Here is a 13230-nt window from a genome sequence, read left to right on the forward strand (position 1 = left end):
GGAACCACTTAATAATTTTCTGAAAGACATTATTTTCAATTTCCTCAGCTGATTCTTACTTCTTGGATGTCATTACTATACTTTTATCATCAACAAAAAGAACTAGCTTTGCATCTTCACGAATATAGAGTGGCAAGTCGTTAATATATATTAAGAACAATAAGGGACCCAAGACTGAATCCTGTGGGACACCATGCTTGATACCTCCCCAGTTAGAGGACTCTGCTGATTTTTGCAAACTATCTGTACTGTTAATTTCAACCTTCTGCATTCATTTAGTTAAGTATGAATTAATTCATTTGTGCACTGTCCCACTCATGCCACAATACTTAAGCCTATGTAGAAGAATTTCATGACCCACACAATCAAAAGCCTTTGAGAGATCACAAAATATCCTAATGGGTGATGTTTGATTATTCAATGCATTTAATATTTGATCAGTGAACGCATATATAGCATTTTCTGTTGAGAAGCCTTTCTGAAAACCAAACTGACATTTTGTTAGTACTTCATTTTTACAAATACGTGATGCTACTATTGAATACATTACTTTTTCAAGAATTTTGGATAAAGCTGTCAGAAGTGAGATTGGGCTGTAGTTGTTAGCATCAGATCTATCCCCTGTTTTATGCAATGGTTTAACAATAGCGTATTTCAGTCTATCTGGAAAAATGCCCTGTTTCAGCGAGCTACTACATATGGTGCTGAGAATCCTACTTATTTGTTGGGAACAGCTTTTAGTACTCTGTTGGAAGTGGCATCAATTCCGTGTGAGCTTTCACTTTTGAGTGAATTTATTATTTTCCTAATTTCAGGAAGAGAGTGAATCAGCACATATAACTTCATCCAATCTGCTCTATACAGTTCTCTTGCTAATGTCTAATGAAGTCCCCTGAAGCGCTTTTCATAAATAGTGGATCACTGTAGGTTCAGGCAGGAATTTTGATGACATCAGAATCTGCATTCCTGGTATCGAGAATATTAACATTCCCAGAATCACTGATCATTCCTCATCATTCCTTGAATGCTACCAGCTCAGTGAAAATATTTGTGCAATAGTCATATCTCCCTCAATACCTTTCCCTTCAAGAGGTTTTCTTTGTATCTTGTATTTTGACAGTTGAAATGCCTTATTTGTGCTAGGGTTAGCTAGTGAAATTGCATTTATATTGACCACTGATTCTCGCAAAACTGAGATGCTTAACAGTAACTGAGATGCTTAACAGTAAATAATCTTGCCATAATCACATATTGCAGCAAATAACTGTAATGTATGCAAAAAAGCATTTTCACATTTTTTTTCAGTGTCTGAAGCTTTCAGTCTGTTTCTTTATCAAACATTACAAATGCCTGACAACATACAAACACTTAATAATCTGTCTGATTCTACGCACTTGTTCCACTTCGAGTTGCAGCCATATGATCCATTTGATTTTAAAATATTAAGTACAGTACTAGCATGTGCAAAAATTGACTTTATAGATGTACTAGAGGACATGCACTTCGTACACTCAGCCCATACAATTCGGAATAATACCTCACTGTTCTGTCATTATAGAATTATAAATAATTACAAAAGAAATAACGAAACAAAACAATTTTTAACAAATAAAAAATCGCGAAAACAGAGACTTGCAATAACAACTGATATCAACAACGAAAAGCATGACAAAACGAAATATGGAGATGAGCACATCGGTGTGTAAAGCTAACTGACGTGACGTGACATGACGGACAGTGGAATCCACCGTGCCGTAATGGTCCAAGTATAAACTGCTCGTAATTGTAAAGCCTAAACAATTTTTCTCTCTCAGATATCTGACCCCGCTTATGGAAAAACACTCAATGGAAAATATAACCAACTCGTCGTGGAATACTTGCAATTTTTCACAAAAACAAAAGCTTCAAAACTTTTATCCCTAGAAATAAACATTAAGAAAACATAACAGCACAATATTCACTATTCTAACATGACTTTGAGCGGCCTAAATAGATTAATTTCCAATGTTAGCAGGCGACGCCACCGTCCAAAATTTCTCCCCGTAAAACCTTGGCGGTCGCGTGAAAATCTCTTGATGGCATGTGCAAATGCCGCCATTTAAATAATATTGTGGAATGTCTTCACGTGGTGTGACTTGACAGCAATGTGAAATAGCCTTAACATTTTTTTCCTAAACATCTCCTAGCAATCAATTTTTTTCACTTCTTGTTCCAAAATAAATTTTATTTTGTACAGAAAATATTTCAATGAGAGAGTGTTGTTAAGAAATAAATCAGTTCTAGACGGACATTGGGAAATATTTCGTACTGCCAACTGTCTACTGTAACTTTCCTGTAAAGTGGTGGCTGCATTGCTGGTGGGGTGTATCCAACTGTCAATGTACGTCATATGCTGTGTGCTACATGTAGTAGTGTGTAGTTAAAGAGAGCAGATTGGAACGTGGGAGATAGTTAATTGGTAATATCTGGAGAATTACCGTAGTGGCTTGGCAGGTAAAACACCATACCTATATAAAAAGCTTACGTAGTGTTTTGGCGCACAACTGATTCGTATTTCAATTTTTTAGTTATGGATGGTTTTGGTGATAATTTCGATCAACCTGAAGTTGATCCAGCAGCAGAATTCCTAGCGAGAGAACAAGATCAACTTGCCGGATTGGAGGATGAATTGAATCCTGGAAATGCACCACCTGCTGCGGACGGTAAGAAGGAAGTACATTAAATGTAATGTTGCAGTGTAGTTGCCAACTTTGCAGAGGTGTGTGTGTGTGTGTGTGTGTGTGTGTGTGTGTGTGTGCTTTTGGATTTATTGACGTGGAAACCTAATTTCCTTTGCAAACGATACTACCAGAACGTTAGGCAAGGTTGTTAACCTCATTTTTGTTTTTTTCCAATCGTATGTTTCTGTAGGCTCTATAATTTGTATTTAATTTCCATAATCATATAACTTCGACGTTTGATTTACTGATGACTTGGTGTATGACTTTAACTAAGTTTTAGATCAAGGTACAGTGAAATTACAGGAGATACTGAAAAATTTAATATAGAAGCTGTGTGATATTGTCGCTAATGATATTGTTTTTCTTTTATCATTGTGCTACTTAAAATGCTGCGGTGGCTCTACCTGTAAGTTTGATAGATCAGAGTAGTATTGTTGCATGTGAATGAACAACTGCTAATGAACGTCTGAGCATCTATTTTTCGGAATTTAATTTCTGTTGGTGTGGTCAGTACTGTGTTTGTCTTTTGGCATTTCAGTTTCTGCATATCTAATCACTAGCAAGAATTTCGACGAAAAACTGTATATGTGAGAAGTTTCGTTTTGTGTGATACTGTTAAAGAAATACTGAATCATTTGTGTGTGTGTGTGTGTGTGTGTGTGTGTGTGTGTGTGTGCGCCAGTTAAGACTAATCTCTTAACCATTAAAGCTGCAAAAATACAAATACCTTGCAAACCAATACACTGACTAAACCCAATTAAATTAGTGGGCAACTATGGGAAAAGGGGATTTTGGATGGGGACTTACTGAAAACTCTATACCAAAAAGTAAACCCAACAAAACACGGGTCGACAGAAGCGTCCGATCCCACGCGTCGGCTTTGACCCGTGACGTAAGGGTGTTGTGTGTGATGTCATGACGGCGCGGAGTTTGGTTTGAGTGTGGCTGTCTCCAGTTCTGTTTTATCTTATTTTATTTACTTCTCTGATCTGTTCGTTCTATCTCGTGAGATTTTTTTTTTTTTAATTTGAAAACACTTATTACTTATTTCAATTATGTTTCCTCCAATTTCTGTTTTAGTTTATTATATTTATCTTTCTGATCTGTTCGTTTTATCCCGTGAGATTTTATTTTTAAAAAGACAAAAAACACTAATCAGCTACTGAAGCATCTTTATCTTCTATGGGTTGCAGGGGTTACGACCCCTGGGGAGGTGGGTGGGTATTCATGCATGGCTGTCTTCACTTACACGTTGTAGCTACGCAAGGCGTCTAAATTTGTTTATATTTAGTTTTCCCCCCACCCAAAATTCCCCATTTCCCGCGCTTGACCCGTTAGTGTCATTAGGCTTCTTGTGGAAAGTGTGTGTTTTTGTTTCCGCCATATTTGTGACGTCATGGGTCAAAGCAGACGGGCGGGATCGGACGCTTCTGTATTTCCCAAAACACACCATAAGAGCACAGTATTACTGTGTCCAGTTAAACTTTGGTAACCCCAGACCAGGATACAAATCAACCCTCCCCACAACTACAAAAGCTAGTATCCCAATCTCCAGTTCACCTACGTAACTCGCCTTCTGAGAAAAATTGTCGGCAGCTTTTCTTACATTTTACAGTTAGTAACTGTATACAGGTTGTATGATAGGAAGTGAACGTGACAAATGAGTCAGATAGGACAGGATGGTGGAACCCATGAGAAAATAGTTTACAATGAACATCATAAGTGGATCAATGTTTTCTTAATTAAATCTTGGGAGAAGGTGTTCATTATTAATAGATGCAGGTTTGATATGCTAATAAACATATATCGACCTACCTTCTCCTGTGAATTAATTAATAAGTATTGATCCACTTATTCAGTGGTTGTACGGGCATCTAAGAATAAATTTAAATTTTGACGTATTGTTTTTTTTTATATGATAACATTGTGTGCAGTTTATTCCATTGTGTCACCATGTAATTTCCTACAGTCCACATCATGACAACTGTAGCACACTAAATGACCCAATAACATTCCTCACAAGTACATCACCACCACATAATAAAACTACTATAGTGTGCCACCACTACACAACCATACCCCCTACAGTGTGTTGCTTCCACTCCAAAACACACCACAACTCAATGTCCTACAGCACACCGTGGCACAGTGCAACTACATCCCAGGTTAAAGCAGATCGGTGGTATCCTACAACCAAGTATGCCACATCCATCCATATTCAGATTTCCTCTTCATCCCCTTAATCTATTTAGGCAAATGCTTGAATGCTTCTTTTGTGGAGGTGTGAGGGGTGTCAGCCCCATTCTCATAATATCTAAGCTTGTAATGTTTCCAGTCGGCGTCTTCATGGAGTTAGTATTTATAACCCAATCTTCTTACATTTTTTGTGGTTCACAAATATCCCAGAGCCTTTGAGCAAAGCTTTTGCAGGCCATGTTTTTTTAACTGCACCCGTCTTATGTGAAGTGCTTCCTCTGATTAGTGGATAGTGGTAATCCTCCTCCACATACTGCAGTGTAAATTCTCAACACTGAATTTTATTACTGTACAGGCAACAGAGTAAACACAATGTGGCATAACTGATGTCTCAAATATAATTAATTTTAACATAGGAAGGAGTTTAGTTCTTAGTGAGAAGAAATCAGTTTTGAGATAATGCGAGATGTATGGGAAGAACTGTACAGTGTTCCTGAAAGACGCTAGGGTTCAGATTAATCTTCTTAAAGTGATGAACATCCATGTTTGGAACTGAGACCTTTTATCCCTTCATCATAGTTCACTAAAGTACTCGGTCCCTTATGTTGATCATTCAGTTTAGTATAGTGAGTGAGATTGTTAACTCTTTGGGAGTTTTTTCTATTAAGGATTTTGAAACATTGCAAAAAGAAATATTGATTATGGAGAAGATTAATACAAATACCACTATACTTACAATTATGTACAGTGGTTTGCCTGTATATGCATGCTATTAGGGATTTCTTTGAATATTGGTACAGCATGGTTACTAATGTAGGACAAGGCTGTTTTCAGTTTTAGTGTTGATTTGTATAGTATCATAACTGTTCATAATTTTTAAGTTCTTTTTTTTTTTTTAAACAAAGAAGGAAAGATACCTAGAACTAAGATACATTAGAAGGGAATGATTGTTGCATGCAGCTTACCGTTTCCTTCAGTGTTCTTAATTCTGTAGCATGTAAAAGTTCAAAATTGATGTGAACTTAGATTTTAGATTGACAATTATTAACCATATTAAATGGCAGAAGTGTCTACTATGTTTTCAGGAGTCCTCAGTTTCAAATGGAAGGGGAAATAAAAGTAATTACGTCACCATGATGTAAAACCAAAATTTGTGAGCATATGCTTTCAGGGTGGTAAGAGAATTTTCTGTACATTACCCAGTTGCATAACTTTAGATAAGTCTTGCACATCAAATCTAGATTTTCCTGGGGTCATAAAGTGAAAGTTTATCTCTGAACAGCTTCTGTGTAAAAGGGCTACCACCTGGGTTTATTATAGTAATAACAGTATGGGTAACCTGATAATCTGTTGATAGCCATGACTGTGGTAAGACTGGAAGGTCACAACTTGAGGCCAGTGCTGCCAAGCAAAAATATGGGCAATTACACCAGCTAGAAACATCTCCATGACATGAAATGCAAAAGCTACTTGCACAAGAGTACATCTGACAGTATTGCACAACTGACAAAAAGTGTAAGTTTACCACTGTAAGACTGGGTGCGTACACACTTGCATTGAGGCTAATTCATGGATAGAAAAACACAAATCGCACAGTGTAGCATGCTAGCTTGAACACATTAGAAAATGGCAATATTTACTGAGGTGGAATAGTATTCTATACAGTGGGACAGTGTTGCCCCAGCAAATATTTATATTCATTGAGAGACAATTGTGGTTTTGATGAATGCTCCAGACATTGGTTGTATCTGCTTGGATCATCAGTGTCAGCTAATACCTGCCATGGGGCTCACGTCTGTACTGCTATAAAGTGGGAAGTGCACACTGTGAACTAGGAACCAAGAAATCTCCACATCTTATGTGCAGTCACTTAACAGTTGTGGTTCAGTTTCTCTCTGTTCTTCATTTGGCAAAAGAAGATACCTGATGGCTAGCAATGCTGTTGCTGGCTTTAAACTGTGAAGTACAAAATGCTACTGGTGGTACTGAAGCTACGTGACTGAAATGTCTTGTATAGAACTGCAGCAACGCTGATGTGTAGCCATGGAAACACATACAGAATCACTTTAGACTGTTGTAGACATGAGAAGCAGGTACGTTATACCCTCTTTGTCGTGTATCTGTTTCTCATTGTATAACCTAGACACGCCGTAACTACAAGATTCAATGCAGTAATGTCACTATAATTGTAGTGTTGAAACTAACACTTGCCCATCAATGCACTGCTATAGTGAATGAAATATGAAGAAATCTTTGGAGTCGGTTAGCTTTTTCTGCTATATTTACCTTGCCTGTTTATATCGTGCTATGCATATTTGTAAGTGCATATAAATTCTTGTCCTTCCTACATAAATGTGTAAATATTACTTGTGATAGTACTATATATCTGTTTAAGTTACTGATAATTTTGATATGCCTGCAGATGCCATGTTTGGTACACAAGGTTCCGCCCCTCTCACTGGTAGTTTTGAGATGATTGATAATTTTGGACAACAGGATGGCTTAGGACCAGACCTTTTATCATCTGCTCCAGGTAAGCACCTCCACAAAAAACTTTCTGCTATGCACATTTTACCTATTATAGTGAAAGAAATATTTTTCATCAATACTAATTGCTTTTTATATTTCACTTTTTCTCAAATTGAGTGCATTTGTATGACAATTAGAATAGATTTTCAATTTTTTTATTGTGTGATGAAATAACTTTTAGAAAATTAATAATTTTGTGCAGCACTGAGATTGCGAATCAGAAATAAAATGGATTTCACTTCATCCAAGTACATATTGTTTGTGCATATAGTTTATTCGTATATCTCATCTTATTTTGAAAAAAGATGATGTGACTTACCAAATGAAAGTGCTGGCAGGTAGACAGACACACAAACATAAACACAAAATTCAAGCTTTCGCAACAAACTGTTGCCTCATCAGGAAAGAGGGAAGGAGAGGGAAAGACGAAAGGATGTGGGTTTTAAGGGAGAGGGTAAGGAGTCATTCCAATCCGGGGAGCGGAAAGACTTACCTTAGGGGGTAAAAAAGGACGGGTATACTCTCTCTCTCTCTCTCTCTCTCTCTCTCTCTCTCTCTCTCTCTCTCTCTCTCTCTCTCTCTCTGTGTGTGTGTGTGTGTGTGTGTGTGTGTGTGTGTGTGTGTGTGTGTGTGTGTGTGTGTGTGTGTGTGTGTGTGTGTGTGTGTGTAAGCACTGAGAGTCTTTCCGCTCCCGTGATTGGAAGGACTCCTTACCCTCTCCCTTAAAACCCACATCCTTTCGTCTTTCCCTCTCCTTCCCTCTTTCCTGATGAGGCAACAGTTTGTTGCGAAAGCTTGAATTTTGTGTGTGTGTTTGTGTGTCTGTCGACCTGCCAGCACTTTCATTTGGTAAGTCACATCATCTTTGTTTTTAGATATATTTTTCCTACGTGGAATGTTTCCCTCTATTATCATCTTATTTTGGTAATCATAAATCAAATACATGGTAATAAAAAACATTTGTTTTGGTCTCTAATAATTTTTCATCATTCCAGAAGTAGGGATAGGGTGATAGAAATAAGAATGTCAGTCAACAGCTTATGTCTTATGGTTCAAGGAAAGAGACAAGACATTTAGATAAAATATGAGTAAGATAAGTGAAGAATTTGAAACATGAAACACTAATTAAATTGGTTTATCATTTCTACTTTTAAAAGAAGATAACCAATTTTGGTTGGTATTTCTTACAGATGCTAGGAATTAAAATGGGGGAGGAGGAGGAGGAGGAGGAAGTCCACATTTTGGCTTTTGGTTCAATCCTTTGTAATGTTTGAGAAAGTTCACAAATTTTTGTTGAGTCGTAACACTTGACCAGCTGGTCATATGCTGTAATATTGAATGCCTCATAGCCAAGATTTGCAGACTTAGGTTTAAATCTGACTGTGGATTTGTCAAAAACTTCTTCATATGAAGATATACATTTTAACTAAATAATTAGTATTTTTGTATTAGCCATTCAATAGGAAAGTGAATAGAAAGCAGAGGTGTTGTTCATAACAGTGGCTGGAAACTTTAATTAGATGTTCAACTAGGACAAATATTAGGGCCACCAATATTTTTGTATTATATCAGTATACATGCCGTGCCAGGTTGTCTAACCCTTAAACTGCTCTGGACGTGTTAGCACCCGCGCCTTTGTACTTGTTTTCAGAGCACACAGGAACAGGTACAAAGGCGCACGTGTTAACACGTCCTGAGCAGTTAATGGGTTAATACTACCCTGTGTGCAGAAAACTCACCAGCAATAGTCTATTGTGAACCTGACAGTTAATTCAGGTTTTGAGCAGAAACCTAGGGAACTAGACATTGGTAAAAAAAAAAAAAATAATTTGAAATTAAACTTTGCAAAAACAAATTGTTCATTTCCCCCACAAAACTACCAGTTGAAAATATTAAGATATGGCATGGACAAAAAACTTGACGCAGCAGTTTCAAATTTGTGTAGTAAATAAATGTGTTGTGCAGAAATAAAGTGGAGCATACAGTGTCGAACTTTCTCGTGATAATCCTTTGATCCTATCTGGTAAGGATCCCACGCTGTGCAGCAGTACTTCAAAAGAGGACAGACAATTTCGGCTTTATTCCAATTTGAGTTGTTCGTAATTGCACTTCCTAGGTTTTTAGTTGAATTTGTGTCCTTTAGACTTCATTGGTTTTATTGAGTAACTGAAGTTTAATGGATTCTTTAGCACTCATGGATAACCTCGCACTTTTTACTGTTTTGGGTCAATTGCCAATTTTCACACCGTACAAATGTATTTTATAAATCATTTTGCAGTTTTTGATTTCCTTATTACTTGACTAGGTGATAAGTCAGCATCATCTGCAAACAACTGAAGATGGGTGCTCATATTGTCTTCTAAATAGTATATATAGATAAGGAACAGCAGAGGGCCTGGAACACTATCTTGGAGAATGCCAGAAATCAGTTAAGTTTTGATCGAAGACTTCCTGTCAGTTATTATGAACTGTGGCATCTCTGACAGTAGATTGCGAATCCAGTCAAATAACTGAGATATTCGATAAGCACACAATTTGATTACAAGCCATTTGTTAGGTACAGTGTCAAAAGGTTTCTGGAACTCTAGAAATGCGGAATCAATTTGAAATCCCGTATCAACAGCACTCAACACTTTGTGTGAGAGAACAGCTAGTTGTTTCAGAAGAATGATGTTTTTTAAATCAATGTTGACTGTGTGTCAATAAACCATTGTCTTAAAGGTAATTCCTTATGTTCCAAAATCCTGCTGCATATTACATTAATGATAAGGGCCTGTAATTTGGTGGGTTACACCTATTGGCTTTCTTGAATCTTGTTGTGACTTATGCAACTTGGGCATGGATCTTTTGTCGAGCAAGCACTTGTGTATGATTAAGTATAGAGCTATGGTATCAGCATACTCTGAAAGGAACCTAATCGGTACACTTTAAGGAAGACTTGCTTTTATCAAGTGATGTAAGTTGCTTCACTGCTCAAAGAATATCTACTTCTAAGTTACTCATGGTGGCAGCTGTTCATGTCTCAAATTCTGGAATGTTTACTTTGGGTTCCTAGGTGAAGGAATTTCAGAAGGCTGTGTTTAGTAAGTCTGCTTTAGCAGCACTGTCTTTGATAGTATTTCTAATGCTATCGTGCAGAGAAAGCATTGATTGTCTTGCTGCTAGCATACTTTACACATGACCAGAATCTCTTTGGATTTTCTGCCTGGTTTCAAGATAGTTTCATTGTGGAAACTATTATAAGCATATTTCCTTGAAGTCTGTGCTAAATTTTGAGCTTCTATAAAAGATTTTCAATTTTTGGGGTTGTTTTCTTTTTAATTTGACAAGCTTTCTTCGTTATTTCTGTAACAGTGTCCTGACCCGTTTTGTGTACCAACGGGACCAGCTCCGTCGTTTTTTAATTTATTTAGTATAAATTTCTCAAGTGCTGTTGATACTACTTCTACTTTGAATTCGTCACATGTGGTCTACATTTACATTATTAATTTGGAAGGAGATGGTCTCTCAGGAAGGTGGAAAGTGAACTTTTATCTGCTTTTTTGAATAGGTATATTTTTAGTTTATTTTGGAAGATTAGCGAGTTACGGTGTTCAGTCTTGTGATGACAATCTTGTGTTCACTAATCCCTGTATCCATTTTAAGATTTTCTCCTCCGTGGTGGTATACCCACCAGTGCATTGGATCTTACCAAACATATCGTGACCCATTTTGTGCATGCATTGATGTCCTCCTTTTATCCGACTACTTTACGAAAGCATAAGACAGTTGAAAAATGCTATTCTTTAGCCTCCCATCATGCCTACATAATGAGCCTTTCACTGACTGGGAACTGCTTCAGCCTCTTCACTCGCCACACAATATTGTCTCGGGCCCTAATTAGTCTTAATCAGGTGATCCAACATCTGACTGTTACTCAGACCCCATCTACTGACGGCCTTTGATATCATATTTTACGGACTATGATGCTCTTATTTCTTCGAAAAAATGCCTCCATAATTCAGGTGCATCTTATACTCAAAACTAATATAAAAATGTCCAGCGTGTGATTTAAAGTACCTACCAGTTTAAAAATGACCATATATTCGATGCCGTGGGAAACCTCTTTCTATCTGGCAACATTGGATACAACTTGCGGCAGCAGCAGTGCACTGATGCAATGAACACGAGTTCCAGGGATTCACAAGCTTGCTAACACTTTCTGCCTCCCACCCCACCACCACAAAACCAGAACACTAACCTGTGACGTCATTGCAGTCTGTGGTGCCAGTGAAATTGAATTGAAAGTGATTTGTCTTATTGGTAAAAGTACAATATTTTTGTTAATAGCTAATTTCACAATAATAAATGGTATCCATACAATGTGAGATATAAATTGAAAATAATAGCATATGCAGAACATGGAAACAGGAGCTGAGCAGCAATTTGGCCTTCCACCAAAAGAAAAAACCACTCTTGATTGGTGGGCTAGGAATGAACAACTTAATAAGTGAGGAAGATTAAATGTGTAAACAAGAGAACTGAATGCAAAATAGCCAAAACTAGATGACATATTGAAATGGATTAAAGGACACCATCAAAACAGCATTGAAAGTAATACAAAAATGATTAAAAAACATGCTCATTATCGCTACAGTGAAACTTAATAAACTTTAATAGTAGAGTTGCTTGGTGCTACAGGTTTATGAAGTGTTGTGCGAACCAAAACAAAAATATCTCAGCAAATGCCACAAGAGTATGAAGAGAAAATATTATCTTTCCGTCGTTTTATTGTTAAACGTCAAAAGAAAATCAGTGTGGAAATAAGCCAAATAGCAAATATTTATGAAACTCCTGACATTTGGTGTACTGAGTAACAGAACTGTTGCCATGAAAGGTGCTAAAACTGTACTTATAAAAACAAGTGCACATGAAAAAAATGCACTACATTGTTGTCCTTTCATGTTGTGCTGGTGGTACTGAACTTAATCCAGTGAATGTTATCAAGTGCAATGCAATGCCAAAACCTTTTGAAATACCACCAGATGATGGTAATGTACACGGCAAGGGTTGGATGGATGATGCTGGGATGAAATTATGGATTGACAGTGTGGGAGAGAAGGAAAGGTGCTTTATTGAAGAACAGGTCTCTTCTTGTGCTAGATCATTTTAGTAGTCATTTGAAAAATTCTGTGAAAGAGAAATTCAGACAGTGAAATGCAGAGCTTGCTGTTTTGGGAGGACTCAGTTCACAATTCCAAACCTTGACGTCTTTATAAATAATCTATTTAAAGTGTGTACGGGAGAGGAAAGGAACAAATGGATGAAACCCAACATGAATTCATGTCGAAGGGAGCTTCAAAGTGACCTACAATAAAAGAAGTATCAGTGGATAAAAGAGTCATGGCCTAGAGTGAGAGAAGACATTACTGTTAAATCTTTCAAGAAGTGCAGCGTAAGTAACACTCTGTGACAATGAAGACCATCTTACATATGAAGAGGACAATGATGGTGATAACGAGGAGGAGAAAGTTCAGGTGACTATTTTCAGTGATTTTAAAGGTCAGTTCAGTTTTATAAACAAAGAATTTTTTTAGTCTGGCCTTGAAATCTAGTAAGCAATCTAATAAGAAAAATGTTTTAAAAATTGCTTAAAAATTATATCTTAACCTATGTATGACATGGGGCACTGTTTGGCACAATCACATTTTACTTGACATCCCTTACTGGCACATTCAAGGCTCCCTACATGTTGCTATTTGTCAATTTTTACCCCACCAGTTGGTTGTTTCCAGTTAGAGTTGGT

General features: G+C 37.1%; 1 protein-coding gene across 5 annotated transcripts in view; it reads left to right on the plus strand.

The window, feature by feature from the left end:
* Window positions 1–2335: 2335 nt before the first annotated feature.
* LOC126198572 (clathrin light chain) overlaps window positions 2336–13230 on the plus strand; it is a 70821-nt gene continuing 59926 nt past the window's right edge. For all 5 annotated transcript variants that reach the window (XM_049935003.1, XM_049935005.1, XM_049935006.1 and 2 more), the window contains exons 1-3: window positions 2336–2493; window positions 2568–2702; window positions 7339–7449. In XM_049935003.1, coding sequence (XP_049790960.1) covers window positions 2570–2702; window positions 7339–7449 — 244 coding nt within the window. In that variant the 5' untranslated portion in view covers window positions 2336–2493; window positions 2568–2569. The remainder of the gene's footprint in view (window positions 2494–2567; window positions 2703–7338; window positions 7450–13230) is intronic.

Source organism: Schistocerca nitens, chromosome 8 (genome assembly GCF_023898315.1).
Source record: "Schistocerca nitens isolate TAMUIC-IGC-003100 chromosome 8, iqSchNite1.1, whole genome shotgun sequence".
Lineage (NCBI taxonomy): Eukaryota > Metazoa > Arthropoda > Insecta > Orthoptera > Acrididae > Schistocerca > Schistocerca nitens.